This window comes from Cucurbita pepo, chromosome 2 (genome assembly GCF_057944985.1).
Source record: "Cucurbita pepo subsp. pepo isolate OVF chromosome 2, ASM5794498v1, whole genome shotgun sequence".
Taxonomy (NCBI): Eukaryota; Viridiplantae; Streptophyta; class Magnoliopsida; order Cucurbitales; family Cucurbitaceae; genus Cucurbita; species Cucurbita pepo.
The window spans coordinates 2,486,202-2,504,321 of NC_141799.1; the positions used below are offsets into that span (position 1 = coordinate 2,486,202).

At 39.0% G+C, this 18,120-nt stretch overlaps 2 protein-coding genes and 1 non-coding gene across 3 annotated transcripts; all 3 read right to left on the bottom strand.

Moving 5' to 3' along the window:
- Nucleotides 1-2,044: 2,044 nt before the first annotated feature.
- LOC111788174 (ACT-like superfamily protein) lies at nucleotides 2,045-4,847 on the bottom strand. Its single transcript, XM_023668425.2, has 7 exons — nucleotides 4,776-4,847; nucleotides 4,640-4,691; nucleotides 4,432-4,546; nucleotides 4,267-4,334; nucleotides 3,057-3,713; nucleotides 2,834-2,938; nucleotides 2,045-2,624 (listed from the first exon to the last, which is right to left on the bottom strand). The coding sequence occupies exons 1-7, from the start codon at nucleotides 4,844-4,846 to the stop codon at nucleotides 2,283-2,285; spliced, it is 1,410 nt and encodes a 469-aa protein (XP_023524193.2). The 5' UTR covers nucleotide 4,847; the 3' UTR covers nucleotides 2,045-2,282.
- Nucleotides 4,848-6,373: 1,526 nt separating this feature from the next.
- Nucleotides 6,374-15,778, bottom strand: LOC111788079 (uncharacterized). Its single transcript, XM_023668246.2, has 10 exons — nucleotides 14,309-15,778; nucleotides 13,165-13,638; nucleotides 12,762-13,063; nucleotides 11,277-11,996; nucleotides 10,917-11,195; nucleotides 10,572-10,733; nucleotides 9,524-10,462; nucleotides 9,060-9,275; nucleotides 8,418-8,678; nucleotides 6,374-7,095 (listed from the first exon to the last, which is right to left on the bottom strand). The coding sequence occupies exons 1-10, from the start codon at nucleotides 15,651-15,653 to the stop codon at nucleotides 6,748-6,750; spliced, it is 5,046 nt and encodes a 1,681-aa protein (XP_023524014.2). The 5' UTR covers nucleotides 15,654-15,778; the 3' UTR covers nucleotides 6,374-6,747.
- Nucleotides 15,779-17,922: 2,144 nt separating this feature from the next.
- Nucleotides 17,923-18,029, bottom strand: LOC111789440 (U6 spliceosomal RNA). The gene has a single exon (XR_002814339.2). It is a non-coding gene; the product is annotated as a U6 spliceosomal RNA (small nuclear RNA).
- Between the last annotated feature and the right edge of the window lie 91 nt (nucleotides 18,030-18,120).

Sequence of the window (18,120 nt, forward strand, 5' to 3'; positions counted from 1 at the left end):
CCAAATTCTCTATCACTGCCTTCAATTGCTTTCAACTTACATATGCTCCGGTGGCGCTCCGGTGGTGGCTACGACCTGAATCAAAATCAGAATCATATTCATCGTAACCTTCGCGGAATCTCTGTTTCTCTTTTGTGTTTTGCACTGCAATGCACCAGCGTGATCCACTGCGACTTCATTTATATAGCGTCTCGTTGGTGTATCGTTGTTCTTCAGTGTGTTCGAGAGATCTAGAGCGCTGCGGTAATGGCGGGAAATGGTTGGGCGAACTGTTACTTGGAGGCGATACTAGACGTTTGGCCTGGACTCGATGATGCCAAAGCGTCGCTTCTGCTGAGGGATAGAGGACACATCAGTCCTCGTTGAGGAGGTCATCACTTGCTTCGATGAAATCGATCTCTATTGCTCTTGGGATCGAGTACGTCATTTTGATTTTTCGCTCTCTTTTAGGTTGCTTACCGGAGTATGAGGAGGTTTTTTTTAATGCAACATCTACATCTCAGTGATTTAGGCTGCGGCTACGAGGAGGCCGCAGGGGAGGAACACGAGGCTGGAGAACATGTATCGGAGGATTTTGGCGCGAATGAAGAAGCAGGTCTGCTTTCAACGTCTCTTCGTCTTTTTCTAAACTTCAGTTTTCGTCCATTGTAATTTCAGAATATGATCGAGTACATTACGATTTAACAACTCTAGCTGCGGTTGAATCTTGTAAAAACTATGTGAATTCGTTTCATAATTTAGATGCATTAGTGACATTCATGTTGCTTCCGATGCACGAGTGTTTCTGAATATATTATAGATGAAACCGGATGTTACCTAAATCGGTATGATGAACTATTTCATATGATCGAATGAACATATATGGAGTGAAATTGTTGTTCTGTGTCTTTTAGAGTCATCCTCTATTGGATAATACCGATCACATGGTTGACAATTCTCTCAAATTTTTCCTTGGCTCCCCTGATGTCTAAATTATATGCAGCACATTTCTTATCTAGATGCTTAATAAATTGTTGTTTGGAAGAAGGAAAATGAGTGCTTCTTACATTCATTTTGATGATGAAAAATGTAATTGCAGCTTTCTACAGTTAAAGAGCTACTGAAATTGATGAGAATCCAGTCTCTTAGATGTCATGCTTTATATTGTCAAAATGGAAAGAAGTTGAATGCCATACCCGTGTTGGCTTCAAGGTCCCAAACTCTGAGGTACATTTCTATTGATGATATGTTTGTGAACCATCATGTGACATCCATGGAAAATGAAGAATTTTTTATAAGGGTATGAAACCTTCCCCTAGCATATGCTTTTTTAAAATCTTGAGGAGAAGCTCGAAAGAGAAAGTCTAAAGAGGACAATATCTATTAGCGGTGGACTTGTGCTGTTACAAATAGTATTAGAGTCAAACACCAGATAATGTGCCAGTGAGGAGGCTGAGCCCCGAAGGAGATGGACACGAGGCAGTGTGCCAACAAGGACATTGGACCACAAAGGGGGTGGATTGGGGGTCCAACATCGATTGGAAAATGGAGAGAGTGCCAGCGAGGACGCTGGACCCCAAAGAGGGTGGATTGTGAGCACTTGGAGCATGGAGTATTGTTGCCCGTTTCAGATATTATGTTTTGACATCTCCCCCACAGAACTTGGAGCATTATTATAAAATGTCATTAATTTTGGCCAACTAAAGCATTCCATAAGATGGCCTTTTTATCTTTTTATTTTTTCTTTTGCGTTAATGGGTTAAGGGTTGCTTTGCAGCAGTTATCCCTTTCTTTACAAACTTTTCTTGCTCTTTTTGTGGTATTATTGGTTATATGGCATTTTCTATTTGCACTCTATGAAGTGTGTTTTCTACATAAGCTTATTTTTAAAACTAAAAATGATGAGTTTTCTATTGATTCCATCCACTACAGGTCAGATTAGTTGATAAGTAGAACAGATTCAAACCAAACCCATGAAGAAAAAATCTTCTCCAACTTATGAACAGGAATTTTCTTACTAAATTCAAAGGTTTAGGCTCATGGAAGCCGTCAATTCCATTCAACAAATCACAATGCTATACAGTCATTTCTTTGCATCATTAATATGAATGTGTATGAAAATCTCTACTCCACAGTACATTTGCATCTAACATCTGCCACATCACATTTTGCCAAACCCCATACTATTTACAGTCAACTCTATGTCAATACCATACACATATAAACATCTAACAGTCATCTTTTACTTTTTCTTCATTTTTCTGCCGTAATTCCTTTGACTTGTTGCCAGGGGAAAGGCAGAATCAGTGCCTGATGGCAATGAAGTTGTGAGAGAGGCGCTCAATCTGAGACTTGAGCATGTCGCTGAAGGAGAAACGAGACCTGGTAATTTGAGGCGTGGATGGAGGGCTTGTCTCGTTCTTGACTCGAAGGACAATAGGGCCAATTTCCTTCTTCATGGATTCCACCATCTCCATGTCTACATCTTTGCCTGAAATGTCTTTGACGTAGAATGCATTAATTGCCTTCTCTCCATGTGTTGCTATGTCTGCTCTCACCACATTCAGCCCATTTTCCCGCAGGACCCTTGTTATGTCTGATAGCAATCCCACCCTGTTGTTTGCACATAACTCCAGCCTCACTCCCTGACCAAATATTGTGTTCAAAAAGACATAAACATCAATACACTTGCAGCTTCATCCTGATGGTGACGCAGGGATTAAAGTTCAGCTCCATGTAAGTTTTTCTTTACTTTCTTTCGTTAAATTACAAGATCATTGAATTCTAAGGCTGTGTCTGTCTAGAATTTTCAATTTTAAGGCCTTCCATGTCGACCTATTAGAATTAGTCTTACCTCACAAACTCGACGCTCAATAGCTGCCTCTAAGCACTTTACCACCCTTTGCTTGTCATTCTCTGAATTCAAGGCGTAGCCATTCACGTGTCTGATAAAATACTCCTGCATCACATTTTCAAAGCAATAGATTAGAAGAATACTTCATATTCTTGACTTTCAATTGTAATTTACTCTGGGTGTGGATAGAATGTTAGATTAAAATGGTTGGAGTTGATGATACCTGAAAAGCATTATCTCCTTTGGAGCTAATGGAAGCATGGAAAATTACATATTGCATATCAGTAAGAGTACAAACTGTGTCAAACATAAGCCTTGGCCGATCCTTACACTCAATGCTGACAATGGAATATCCTTTCTGATCACAGCTTTCAATCCTCACCGTTATCTTCCTCCACTCTTCATTGCTTTTCCGTCTCTTTGAAATGGATTCAGAGGTCCAATCATAATCCTTAACCGAGAGCAAGAGCTGGTGAAGCCGCCTCTCAACATTGGTTGTTATGGTGGCTGATGTTTTCACTTCTTGTTGCAGGGTGTGCGCCCAACTGGTGATCAGAGGGGCAGTGGCCGCCCTAAGGACAGTGGAGAGATGCTCTTCAATGGTGGCGAGCCGGTGAGGATCTTCGATGGGACTGTCTGTAGACTGGTCTGAAATGTAAGCAATGCAGGCCAAACGAGCATTGTGGCTCCAAGCATGAGCCTCCACAACGTTGCAATGAAGATCAGCCAATGCTGCAGATATCTCGGAAAAGAGACCTGGCCGGTCGGTGCCAGTCATTTCGATGGCTGTATGCTCGCCGGAGTTATCAGATTTCAGAAGGCTGTCGGCATAGCTTCTGGTCTTGGCCGAGTTGTCAGGTCCCTTAGTTGTACCAATGGCCTGCACCGTAGAAAACAGCTAAATCAAGAGATAGATAATGAGGGAGACCCTTAAACATGGAGGAAGGTATGATGAATGCTACCGAAAAGGCCTTATACCAATGGAGATGTATTCCTTACTTATAAACCGATGATCATTCCTTAAATTAGTTAATGAGGGACTCCTTCCCAACAATCCTTTCCTCGAACAAAGTACACCATAGAGCCTCTCCTGAGACCTATGTAGCCCTCGAACAAGCCTCCCTTTAATCGAGGCTCGACTCCTATCTCTAGAGTCCTCAAACAAAGTAAACCCTTTGTTCGACATTTGAGAATTCTATTGACATGGCTCTGATACCATGTTAGGAATAACAACTCTCCACAATGGTATGATATTGTCCACTTTGAGTATAAGCTCTCATAGCTTTGCTTGGAGCTTCTCCAAAAGGCCTCATACCAATGGAGATATATTCCTTGCTTATAAGCCCATGATCATTCCTTATTCCTTAAATTAGCTAGGGCTCCCTCCCAACAATCCTCAACAATAAAGACAAGACGAGTGGAATTTTACGGACCTGCTGGATCGAGTTGATGACTTTCTGATCGGTAAGTTTGTGGCTGTTCTCATCTTTCACATGAAAAACTGCAAAGAGGAAAGAAAAAAAAAAAAAAAAAAAAAGAACCCCATGAGAAGAGATGGGAAACATTTGTTCAGATTCATAGAAAGAACAAGAATTTACCATCCATGAACCAGCCTGCATCACAAGAAATGTAGCTTTTAGAGATAGAAAGGTTCAAATCCGTCAAAATCTGAACCACCTCAAGAAGAAGACCTTGTTTGTTCAAGCTATCCACCTGCACCAAAAATGGAGGAGCCCTTTAGATCAACCAGTAGCACAGGCAATAAACAAACAGACCAAGAATAGCTTAGAAACCCATTATTGGTACCTTGACAATGGTGCAATCCTCCATGCTTTCATTGTCAATACAGACCCTGCAACTACAGGAAGAAGAAGAAGAAGAAGAAATAAGAACTAGGATTGATTTGGACGAGGGGATTAACTTGTGGAGGTAAAGCACTTACGTTGGGCCATTGATCCTCTCAGGAAGGGTATCAAATTCAGGATCAAAGTAGGGCCAACAGACATTCTTCATGCTGCAGAAAAGAGGCTCACAGAAAAGAGAAAAGAAGGAGAGAAAGAGAGAAGGAAGGAATGATGAGAAATGGAAGTGCCAACCATGGAAATGACCTAAAGAAACCTATTATTAGGGGCCATGCTTGAATTGAGGGATCATCAATTTGCTCTGCCATGCAAAAATAGATAAAACAGAGGAAAATGAAAAGAAAACAAAAGGAAAACAAAAGGATGTGGAAGAAGGGGTGGGAGTAGGAGGAATAATAATGGGCACCACCTCACATCCATAATAAATTAATTACCTCAACACAAACATATTATAAATTATAAATTACAGAATGAATTTTCAACCCATTTATGAACTTTGAGGAAAAGAGAAAAGGAAAATTTGATAACCATTTTGTTTATGTATGTCTTAAATACTACTTTTTTTATCTCTAAGTTTCATTATTGTTATTTTGTTATCTACTTTTTAGGTCCGTTTTTTTTAAAAAAAATTAACCATAAGGGTTTTTTTAAAAAAAAAATTAACCATAAGGGTTTTTTTTATTTGGCTAACAAATTTAATATTTTATTGAGAAATACGAAGAAAAAAGATATAAAAAAAAAATAATCACAATTTTCAATAATGAAGAAGTTTCATTTATTAGTAAGATTTGGTAGTTTTAATATTTTGTGGAAAGTTTATTCAAATATTTACAATATGGGAAGTAATTTAATGTATAGTGATAATTGCTCCTTCCTTTGACGGCTTTCAATTTTATTATCTGTGGATTGTTTGATTTGGTAGGTTTTTAAATCCTTTCAAATCCTTTCAAATCCATGGATTGCTTGTTTCCAAGCATCTGTTGGAATTATTGTTTTTTTTTTTAATCAATGAAAAAAATTAATTAATTGATTCCAACATTATAAATTAAAAACCAACCATATCCTCATCAGACTATTAAATGTTAATTTTGTTCTTACACTTGCAAACTTTAATTTCATTATATATATATATATATATGCATATAATACCAAAAAAAAAAAGGTGAAAACTTTGTAGGATTTGTATTAAATATATATTAAGTCTAAAAAATACGAACCAAAATACTATATATAAGAAATAAATCAGAAATTATGAAGATAAAGTAACTAAAATAGTATTTAAACTTCCTTTAATTTAATTTATTACTAAGTTAGAGAGTCCAAATTTTCATAGTAGTTGCAATAAAACCTTCACTCGAGCTTTTGATTAATGAAATTATACGACTAGAACCTCTTAAACCAAAGAACGTCTTTTTTCAACGCAACACAACCTTTGATGAATGAAATTATACAGCTAGAACGTCTATTTTTTTGTTTCCTTCACTCGAGCTACTTCGGCTAACTCGATGCTAAACTGTCCATTTTTGTTCAATATTCATACCGAGACAGAGCATGAACAATGTAGTTGGTTAGTACTAACCGACACAAACTTCGCTTGATTCAACTGTTTTAAGACGTTATTTAGTCGATGTCAGTTTCGTAAAGCCATGTAACGAAATTGAATAAGAGAAGAAGATGGTAAGAAAAGAACTTGTAATGAATAAAGAAACCAAATGGTAAAAGCTTTTCTGGAATGGGCTATTTTACCTAAAATGAACTTCATGACTTGAAAAGAGAAATGCATATGAATGGCATTTGTAACTGCTGGATATTAAGAATGGAATCATCAACTAGAAACCTCACAAACTCGATCATGAGAACCCTATATTTAGAAACGATTTGCTATATCGTTCAATCTCCCATTCCGCTCCCCGAACCGGTAAACCAGTCAAAATGCCGACTCAAAACAGTAACATTCTTCTCTCGTGATGTTATCCATCTTATAGCGCTCTATTAAGGAGAAAAAAGTGGCTGTGTTACCATTGTGGCTGTGACGATCAAGCGTTCGATCGATCAAGCATGGTTGAACCATGGTCCAACTGCACCACCATTCACATGTCCATTGCTGTGGATCCCTGAGCCATTGGGCATGAGTGAAGGAGGCATCCCGACAGCCATCGAGGGAGGTGCTGCAGAGTACAACCCGTGACTGTGAGCGAGGGAATGAGGGCTCACGAGAGGACTGCCAGCTGGACTCCCTTTGCGCTGCTGAAGAGTATGGATTTGCCTTAATCCTTCTTCGTGAATTCGGGATAATGTCTCCAGCTCCTTCATTGACAGAGCTTCCAAACCGGCACCATAGAGAGGGGCATGTCTGGACATCTCTTCTTGTAGTGATGCTTCAAGTGAATGGATATATTGCTGCAAGAGAAGGAAAGGTTGCATCAATCCAACATGCCTCAAGAATTGTTCAGTTACAATAAAGAAGAGAAAGAGGCAGTGGCACACTGTGTTTTGAGTGTGGGTTTAGTTCTAAAACTTTTCTAACTTTTTTTCATCTAAATGAATAGGTCGGTCCCCGTTCCACACCTCTCGACAAACTCCCCCGCTCTTCGTTGAAAAAAGTAAATTGTCATGGTAAAAATGCCAATGTCATCAACAACATCAAGTCATTGCTGCTCCTGGCCTCTCCTTCCTTTCCTTCCAGCAACTTTTCCCTCTGAATCCCGCCCTCGTTGAAACTTTCGCTTTGAATCGCACTTCAGTCTCGTAGTAGATCACATCTTACCTCTCACACATTTTCCCACCAAATAGTTGCTGCCACTGGCGAGATAACTCAATTCTTGTTACTTCTTAGAGCCTGCCTAATGCTCATATGACTTCACCTCCAGCCTGATCTAGCTCACATTCTTCCTACTTCTCGAGGTTCATGTTCATCGTGATTCATTCTATTTCTTTTTACGCTCGTCTGCTAGATACCTATGCAAGATTGCCAGTAGTAAATATTACTTCATCTCTCCAAAGAAACTACCCTAGCCTCTCAATCTCAATTTCCCCCAATCCCAAGTGCATTTCATCTCCACTATCATCGTCACATCATCCCACTGCTTTCCAACCTAACTTGCAAGCTCGTAGCAATCAATACCTGAGCAGATATTATTCCAATGCTAACCAATTCCAACTGAGATCTTTGATTCTTTCTACCACATCAAAACCAAGTGAAACCTCCCATGTTCCACCTCCAACTCTCGCTCCTCTTCCAGTGTCTCAGGCAAAAACATTTCAAGTTCTTTGGTTGTTACAAACCCATCCCCAAAGCTTTTGCGTAAAACACCCTTCATTTCAGTTTTGTAGCCTCTGCTTTTCATCAAGTTCATGGATGCCATAATGTTTTCTAGATTTTGGATCCACCCCAAGAATATGCTCTGTTGCCATTGATAAGATCCAGGATTACTTCCCTATTCCCTTGTTTTTACTGTTGTCATCAAGAAATTCTAACTATAGATGAGCCCCATACGAATAAAGTTACTTCTACAATAAATCTTCACTGTTGAATAGATTTTTCCAAGTATGATGCAGATTTAACAACACCTATACATAATTTATCAACTATAATGCTATTATAACATTTGTAAGATCACTGAGCTTATTTATTCGTTAAATTTGGCAGAAAACCGCAATTTAAATGAGCTGATGAAAATCTAACAGATAGATTAGTATCATGGTAGAAGTAGGAAAAAAACCTGGCAGGCCTGCAATTTAGCTTCCATCCCATCAATATATGCTTCACATCGAGCAATCTGCTCCTCCTTCTCCCTCTTTTCTCCTTCAGTCTGTCCAACTGTTTGTGTAAGCCGGCGAACTTCATCTTCCAATGACTGCCGGATTTCTTCCCTCGTCATATTTTCATTTGCATACCGTTTCAGTTGTTCGTCAAATCTTTTTCGAGCAGCTTCAGCACTCTTCAACCTCTCAGCAAGTGCATTTTTTTCCTTAACCACTTTCTGCCACATGAGAGATTCATGTCATTAACAAGCTTAACTAGGCAACAACCAACTATTAGAAGGAAAACAGCTCAACTTCCCTAACATGTGGGCACAAAGCAACTTAATCCTTTTATTTCTTCAAGCCCAGCAAACAATCGTAATAGCAATGGATAAGGAACGTAGCAACAAGATGTGAACAAAAATCTTGAGGCTTTTATGGCTTGGGCAAATGTTTTTCTGTTAGTCTTTTGGTTACAGTTCAATTTATTATCCATACTTCTCGGAACATGTGTGCATATGTAATGGTAAATTCAGATTGTTATCATCCAAACAATTTTCTGCCCGTGAAGAAAGGATAGCCATTAGTTGAATAGACATTAGCTTAAAGTCAATTGATACCTTCATCTCATCACGTTTTCGGGATTTCAACTGCGCAATTTGAGTCTCAGCATCATGGAGACGATCATGGAGAACTTTCTTCTCTGATGTTAACTTCACAACCTCATCATCTCGCTCAGAGCGAAGCCACTCAAGCTGACTCTCAATGTCATGCATCTGTTCAGAAAGTTCCTTTCTCTCGCGAGAAAATCTCTCCATCTCAGCCTTCATCTCAGCCTGTCAATTTTTTTTAAGATTGACAATCATAAACCAGTAATGGGATAACAGCGTAAATTTTACATCAAAATTGTGTTTATATATATATATATATATATATATATATATATATATATATATTAGGTTTTAAATTCACCATGTTTTCTTTGACGTGATGATTCCTTAAATCTCGCCATCTATATACCCGTTCCATGGGCAACTGAATCTAACTTCTGAGAAATGTACATGGGTAAGCAAGAATTAAATACCTTTAGGCGATTGATCATGGCTTCAGATTCACCAAGTTTTTGTGAAAGAACAGCTTTTTCTTTCATCATATTTGAAATTTCTACTTTGCTTTCTTCACGGATACGGATGATTTCATCTTCAGTAGCACATAACTGGTGCCAGAGAGCAGCACGGTCAACATTTGCTAGTTCTGCAACATCCCGCATCATATTTAGCACAGGTCTAATTATTTCTTGTTCATCACCAATCAACGTAACCAAAATTTCCAAATCCATATCTACTTCACGGTTATTATCTGCACTGCTGGTGACACGGTCAACCAATCTTTTCAGCATCCTGGCTCGATAAGATTCACTTGCATACCACTTAAACAATGATGGATAAAGCATTTTCACAAATCCTCTAACGCAAGGGTCTCTAGAGAGTGCTAATGTTTCGGCAAGACCAACAATAGAAGTAAAATCATCCCGCTGGACTCTCAGCTGCTCACTAGGTTCACCATCTATTACAGAATCTCCATGCTGGAAGCTTTCAGCTACGAATCTAGCATTGCTATTTGCTTTTTGAGCAAGACGTTTTTTCAACACCACAGCAACAGATTTAGCTGTGATGGCACCACGAGCTACAGCTCTCTCAAATGTCTGTGATGCTTCGACGGCAAGACAAGGTATAGATAACATCTCAATCAAGATATAAATATCAGAAAAATGACGAGCAGCATGTAAATCCTGCTCATCCAACGGATGCAGACTTTCTGAAGCAGGGCCAGGTTCCCCAAATAAGAAAAGCTCACGTGATATCTTTGAGTGGAAATCATCAGCATCATCATCACAATCAATATCTCTGAGTATAATATCAGAAACGTCACCCCAGCTATTTACTGTTTTACTTAATAAATCAAGAACACATGGGGAAACATCCATGCCCAAATTCTTCAGCCTAACACGAACAGATCTCACCTATGGAATGAAGCAGAATAAGGTTGTAGTACTCAGAAAAGTAAACACAATAATAGAGTAAAAAGGTTGCAGAAAATATAAATAAAGCCCATTCATTCCATATACATACTGCTTCAGAGAGATGTTGGCACTGAGCTCCAGCTTTGAAAACAAAATCCATAGTTGCAGCAAGAGGCTCATCATTTGAATCTGCTAAAAACTCAATAGATTTAAATAGAACCTGTTCCCAAACTTCAGTACCACACTCCAATTGACTAAGAGCACCAAAAACCTAAGGAAAAAATCAATGTCCCAATTAAGAGAAAAGCGTTCTCAAATCAAATTTTAGAAGAAACTAAAATTCCAGCACAGCATAAACCGCAGAAAGCACGGGCATTACACAAGAAAATCAGGAAAGTCAAAAGTAATTCAGTGAATACGAGTAGAAAGGAGGAATAAAGAACACTGTGCTTACAGGTATCCGGAGTGCTGGCTCAGCACCGGGCTGTTGAAGCCGTTCTAGAAGCACACCAGCAGCCAAAGGATGTTCTGAATGCTCAACTAATTTGGGTACTAGTGCAACCAGGTCAGACTGTAGATGCTTGGGAGCTTTATCCAGCACAAGAGACATCTTTTGTGCGGATTGAGGCCGTCTTTTTGGCTCAGGACATCCTCGGGAGACAGCCCCATCTAGGGCTCTCAATGAATTCACAATCAAGCCTAAAAGCTCCTCAGATTGCTCAGGCCACTTGGTCTGCAAATTCAATTGGTGCTACCAATAAAAATCAATGAACAAAAGAAAGTCATTCACCAGTCAAGCAGCAACAAAATGTACCTTTGTACGAAGGAAGACACTCTCTGAAACCCCAGCAGATGTTTCAGGTGGATGTATTAGCTCTTCAGGTTGAGACCTGCCCTGCCTATCAGTTCTAGTCATGTCCGAGCTTTGTACAGCAGGTGCACTACTACTTTCATCAACAGTATCCAATCTCTGAAATGGAGGACAATCTGCAGCCTCTATTGCTCCATTTTCATTTTCACCTTCCAGTGGTGTAGTAGTAGTTCCACTGCTAGGAATGGAAGGCTTTGAATTTGCTTCCAAATGGTCCCCAGAGCCCCCTTCTGAAGGTTGGCAACACTCGACCATTATATCCAAGAGTAAATCAATGATTGCTTGCTGTAAAACTTTGACTCCCATAAGCAAATTCATTAAACTGGGGGAAGACTCATCTGTCTTTGAGACCTTTTTCCCATCATTGCTACTGGATAGCTTAGTAGGAAGAAGCAAGCGCTTAACTTTAGCAGGATCATCAAGATAAACACGAAGTCCAGTAAGAAAGCCTGCAATTGCACCAGCATCCATCAAAAGTTTTTCTCGCAAAGTGACCTGTGGTTGTGAAGGATTATCTCCATATGTTAGATGAAATCCGGCTGTAGAGAGAAGGTTTCTAAAAATGTCTTCTTCATCACCACTTATTCCTTCACTGTCTTCAGAATCAATGAGATCATCTGGATCAGTAGTCAATGCATCCTGATCATCTTCTGAAGCCAAAACCTGAGAATGAAGGGTACCGCTTGAAAACAATCACATAACCATCTTGTCTTGTAACAGATATGGGAAGAATTTTTAAAATATTAATTTTAGAATAACTGATTTCTAAATAACCTATAAGAAATAATATTCAGAATTTATCCAAAATTGTAGCTCAAGAGATATCAAAATAAGTATCCATACATTTCTTCCTTTTCCCTAATCAGTTCTACGCTTCTATTGATAAACATATAGCAGAAATGTGAACCACTTGTCAGATAAAAATCAGGAGAAAGAAAATATATTCTTCTATGCCATTTTTTATTTTATCCATTTAATGCACTTAAAATTATGGCTTCCTTCAGATAGTCTTCTTCCTCTAACAATTCTATTATAGAACTCAAGATCAAAAGGTTAAATGTCAATAACTTACAATTACTGACATAAGACAAGAACGCAATAATGCAAGGAAAAAGAAAAAGAGTTAAGCTTAAGTATATAACTCCCGTGAGATTGTAGCTCTTGATGCATATGAAAATTTATAAGAAAAGATTTTGCACCTCCTCCTCAAGCTATAGACTTGATGGTCTTAAAGCAATTGGATAGAACCTCTTGGATATAGTATCCATTTTGTAATATTTCATATCATCACTCAAATATTTATTTTCTATCTTATTATTCGGGATTGGAACCCATTTTATTATAGTATTCTATTGGTTGGCCACCCTTCATACTGTATACCCTTTTGTATTCTTTCATTTTTCTAAAACCAAGACAAAATCCACTTACCTCAAGATCTGAAAACTCAAACCAAGGGCAGCAATCCAATATTTCACATACGAAAACCACCGTGTCTCGTACAAGAAACCCCGCATCTGCCTCTAGCATATCTGACACCTTCATGAATTGCAAAACTGAATTATTCCATGTCTTTGTACAAATAGAAGACTCCTTCCATACAGTTTTTGCTGGATATTTTTGATTCACCACGGCCATTTTGTATCTAACCCAAAAGTTTTTATCTGGATCACTGCCAACAGACTGATCACTCTCCAGATAGATGCAAATGGTGTCAAAGGACTCATAGACGCCTGCAATGTTTGAAATAAATTTAAAATACATACGACAATTTTTTCAAAAAGATACAAACAACAAGGCTTCCACCTAATTAAGGAATATGCAAAAGACATACCAATGCGGAGCTCACATCCACCAGCTTGAAAGAATTTACTAAAGATTTTACGGGTCTCCATTATTTCCTTGAAGGACAAAAAGTTCTCCACTTTCCATGTAAATGAACTTTTTTTTGCTACCTTATCAATCACAGAGCTGGAACCAGTCGTCTCCACGTCTTGGTCAATAAAATCCTGCATCACAGATGTCTCCTTTAATATAAGAACCTCTGCTGAGAATATTACAGTATCCTGAACGAGAAAACCGGAATCCTGATCAAAGAGGCTAGTAAGTGTGACAAATTCACGCCATCCCCAGTCTTTTGCAGCTTTGGAGTACCGGTTTTGGGACTCCTTTGTAACAGACTTCTCTTCCATCTTCTGGTTCACAACTGACAACCGATGACTCACAAAACAACTCCACTCACTGGAAGTGATTCTTGAATCCGTAACTTCAAGGAAGACTGAAAGGTGACATGGTGGTTGAGACTGCCCTGATACCAGCAAGTAGAAAGAGCAATTTAATCAACGTGTCCTAAAACGAAGACTAACAATAAACTACAATATATGTGTCCCGTTAAATTGCTAATCAACTTAACATGCAACTCCACAAACATGGAAAGAATAACAATGATATCAGAGACATCTATCATGGTCTAACCATATATTGTCTCAACTCAAACCATTTCCAGCAAGAAGATATGGAGAGTTCGTGTAACTATGACCTGCATGCATTTCATGTTTTTCACCTTGATAGCTATGTCCATCAATAAATTTTTTAACTTCAGACCAGACATGAGGCATCTACATTTTTTGATCTCAAAGCAGACACATCATGCGCAGCAAGACGTGCTTGAAATAAGTTCAGCTGAAAGAACCATGATAAAGAACAAAAACAAATTATGCACTCCTCAGCCACAGCAGGCTAGAATGTCAAACAGAGTTCAAAACTACTAAGAGAAATCTACAAATGTTTTAAACACGGAATTATATATAATTAACAGATACAATATATATGGCATACAATTCTAGATGCTTGAGTTTCTTTTTCTTACTTTCTTGTAGCCTGTAGGAAATCTCATCCTCTTTTGAATATTTCTCTTATGAATATAATTTTGGTTTCATGTTCGTAGCATAAGTTTTTGGGAAGAAGTTCAGGCATACCTCGAGGATAAACAATAAGACGACAGTCTCGATTCCCCACCTGGAATCTCCTGCTCTTGATGCAAAGACCTGTAATCTTCCTCTTCTTCAAAAGATCCTTCAACCTTGTGAAGTTCTCAATCCTCCACGTGAATTTGCCTAGGTGACCATCTGATTTCCTAATTCCACTCCCATTTCTACCACCAATTAATCCACCATTCTTCGAAAAACTACTAAATTCCTTGATCACATGAAAAGAGGTACTAAACACAGCGGTATCATCAACTAAAAAACCAGAATCTTGCCCAACAAAATCAGACATCTTCATGTAGTCATTCCACCCCAAACTGGTATTATCCCCACTCTTATTATCAGCTGCAAATCTCCCATATGAGTCTCGATGCATGTGATTCAAAGCAGGCTTCTGGTTCAACACGGACATCCGAAACAAACACCAACAACTCCTATCAGGTAATATTACTGTCTTTTCGGTATCCTTGCTCTCTAGACACATTGATAAATACTCAGTCCCATTAACTGAGCTCTGATAGACGCTAATCCTCAAATTACACTCGCCAGCTGGGAACACGGGGCTCATTATTTTCTGGGTTTTTATCATTTCTTTAAACAAACTAAAATTATGAACTTTCCAGGTGAACTTGCCGCTGAGCACCTCAGGCACAGGGCAAGCAACAACCGATGATGCCATCATCATAGATGAGGCTGGCTCATTGTTATCCCGGGTAAAGTTTACAGACTCATTGAGGATTAGAATATCAGCAGTGATCAAAATGGACTCATTATTAAACAAATAGCCAAGCTTAGAATCAAACACGGTGGAAGAGGGAGTAAAATCGCACCATCCGTGAGATTTCTTCTTGCTAGAGAATCGATGCCAAGAATCCCGATGAACGGTCTTCGAATCATCCAGAACGTTGACGATGGCCAAACGATAGCTCGCAAAGCAATCCCATTTGGACGACGATGTACCGCGCGGGTCCACGATTTGAAGGTAGATTGAAATATACCCCGGTAGCGCTTGGGAATCCCCCTTCGGATATATCAACAGACGGCAATCGTAACCTCCGACCTCGAAGTACTTGCTCCATAGAGCCCTAGCCTTGATTCTCGGGAAATTTTGTACTGTCCATCTACACACGGCAGAGAAATCCCCCCGCCGATCGACAGTCACCGTTTCTTGTGCCCCGCCGCCATCTCTCGACCCTACGGCCAAATCCTCCGCCGCCGCCGCAGCCGATATGGATTGAGACTTCTCCAACGTCGCCGACGACGACGAGGAGGATTGAGATTGCTCCGTCAATCCCGTGGTGGATGAAGATACTGCCTCAGATATACTCTGCTTCATTTTGCTCTCTCTTTTGAGGGCTTTGTTCGTTCGTTTGGTTTTCCCTTTAATTTTTGCTGTTTTTTTCGTTTTATCAAATTCACGTTGAGAGAAATTGAAGACGAAGAAGAAGAAAATGAATAAAGAGAGAGACTCAGAGCCGAAATTATTTATAAACAAAATTAGAGGGCAAGAACAGTGAAGCTTTGAACAATGACAAGCGCATGATATACTCCTTGCTAACTTGCGCCCCTCTTTTTCTTTCCTTTTTTCTCCCTCGATCTTCTTACTTGTCTAAAAATTCGAACCTCTGACCTCTTGATGATAAAATACGTCTAAATAAATTAATTAAACTATACTCGGGTTTACAATAAAATAAAAAATTTAGCTACACGTTCGTTAGGGAACAATTTTTATTACGAGAGTATCGTACTCCCCTTTTTCTCCACTGTTCGTGAGATATTCTATTTGTTGGATGAAAGTCCCACATCGGTTAATTTAGAGAATGATCATGAGTTTATAATCAAGGAATACTATCTCCATTCGTGTGAGACCTTTTCGGGAAACCCAAAGCAAAGTCATGAGAACTTATACTCAAAGTGGACAATATCATACCATTGTAGAGAGTCGTGTTTATCTAACACTATTAATTTCTCGTGTGACGTGTTTTTATAATATAGCGAATGTGAAGTATCGAGATTTAAACTTTGAGAGTCGTGTTCACCTAACACTATTGATTTCTCGTGTGACGTATTTTTATTTTTGACCTTGGAGAAAGAAAATGTGATGATTACGATTGAGTTATGCTCGTGGTTTTTTTTTTTTTTTTTTTTTTTTTTTTTTTTTGCCCAGATGTAGGATGCACGAGTAGCTGAGATCCTCCGTCTCAGTTGTACCGTGTTAGCATTTAGAGATTTTTAATGGAAGGACGGTGATCCTCGTGGTTTCACCGACTTTGCATTATTTAGTCATTATTCTAACCCCTAAAATTCTTTTTATTTCTATGTGTCGAGAGCTACTAAAAATCAGTGTTCATGCAGTGGGAGACCATCAAGTGCATAGCTTTACCATATAAGGTTAGTGTGGAAAAGCGTGAACGAGCAAAATCCTGCGGTAATTGATATGTACCATAGCTTTAGGTGAAACGTTTAAATGTCTTGCTTTTAAAGCGCGAACTGAAAAACAAAACGAATCACGAGCTTAACGAGGCGCTTTACCATATAAGGTTAGCGAGAAAAAGCGTGAAAACGAGAGCTACTAAAAATCAGTGTTCATGCAGTGGGAGACCATCAAATGTATAGCTTTACCATATAAGGTAGCGTGAAAAAACGTGAAAACGAGCAAAACCCTGCGGTAATTGATATGTACCATTGCTTTAGGTAAAACGTTTAAACGTCTTGCTTTTAAAGCTTGAACTGAAAAACAAAACGTATCACGAGCTTAATGAGGCGTGGAATTTGATATAGTCACATTAAACGCATTGGTTAGTTTTAGTCCTTTTTTCGTGTCGAGAGGTACTAAAAATCAGTGTTCATGCAGTGGTAGACCATCAAGTGCATAACTTTACCATATAAGGTAGCGTGAAAAAACGTGAAAACGAGCAAAACCCTACGGTAATTGATATGTAACATAGCTTTATGTAAAACGTTTCAACCGCTCGCTTTTAAAGCCTGAACTGAAAAACAAAACGAATCACGAGCTTAACGAGGCGTGGAATTTGATGTAGTCACATTAAAAGCGTTTGTTTGTTTTAGTCATTTTGTAGCGATTATCTGACGTGATATACGTTTCTCCCTACATGTGTATAGAGTTCAAGGATATATGAAAGGTATATTACACTGCATTCATTCTTTTTCCAAAAACGCTGTTATTAATCCAAAACGTAGAGTAACGACTGCAAAAATCAGTGATTTTCAAACGTTCAAACCAGTCGTTCTGTGTTACACAAAATATAGAATTTACGAGAGTATAAAATAAATAATCAAGGTATATTGTCCTCTTTGGGCTTTCCCTTTCGGGCTTCCCCTAAAGGCTTTAAAACGCGTATGCTAGGAGAAGGTTTCCACACCCTTATAAATGGTGGTTTGTTCTCCTCCCCAACCAATGTGGGACATCATAATCCACCCCCATTCGGGGCCGAGCGTCATCGCTGACACTCTTTCCTTCCTCCAATCGATGTGGGACCGCCCCCAAATCCACCTCCTTTGGGGCCAGAGTCCTTACTGGCACACCGCCTCGTGTCTACCCCCTTTTGGGGAACAGCGAGAAGGCTAGCACATCGTCCGATGACTGGCTCTGATACCATTTCTCGAGTTGTGCGTGTCATCCTTGCGCAGGGGCCATGCTAATCTTCTCTGTATCGTTACAATTTTATCGGATGTCCCACAAACCCAAATCAATCCATAATTAAAACAAATAAGACTAAATATAATATTATAACATTGTTCAACTTTGTCTTATAACTAAAAACAATTAAATACGGACCGAT

What these genes read in the sequence shown, in the direction of transcription:
- LOC111788079 (XM_023668246.2), bottom strand. Translation starts at nt 15,653, where the DNA reads ATGAAGCAGAGTATATCTGAGGCAGTATCTTCATCCACCACGGGATTG. An exon ending in GCCAACATCTCTCTGAAGCA is followed by an intron (nt 10,463 to 10,571) that starts GTATGTATATGG and finishes TTCATTCCATAG; the next exon opens with GTGAGATCTGTTCGTGTTAG. An exon ending in CTAAATTGCAGGCCTGCCAG is followed by an intron (nt 7,096 to 8,417) that starts GTTTTTTTCCTA and finishes CTTCTCTTGCAG; the next exon opens with CAATATATCCATTCACTTGA.
- LOC111788174 (XM_023668425.2), bottom strand. Translation starts at nt 4,846, where the DNA reads ATGAAGAATGTCTGTTGGCCCTACTTTGATCCTGAATTTGATACCCTT. An exon ending in TGCAGGCTGGTTCATGGATG is followed by an intron (nt 4,335 to 4,431) that starts GTAAATTCTTGT and finishes TCCTCTTTGCAG; the next exon opens with TTTTTCATGTGAAAGATGAG. An exon ending in TTGAGCGTCGAGTTTGTGAG is followed by an intron (nt 2,625 to 2,833) that starts GTAAGACTAATT and finishes ATATTTGGTCAG; the next exon opens with GGAGTGAGGCTGGAGTTATG.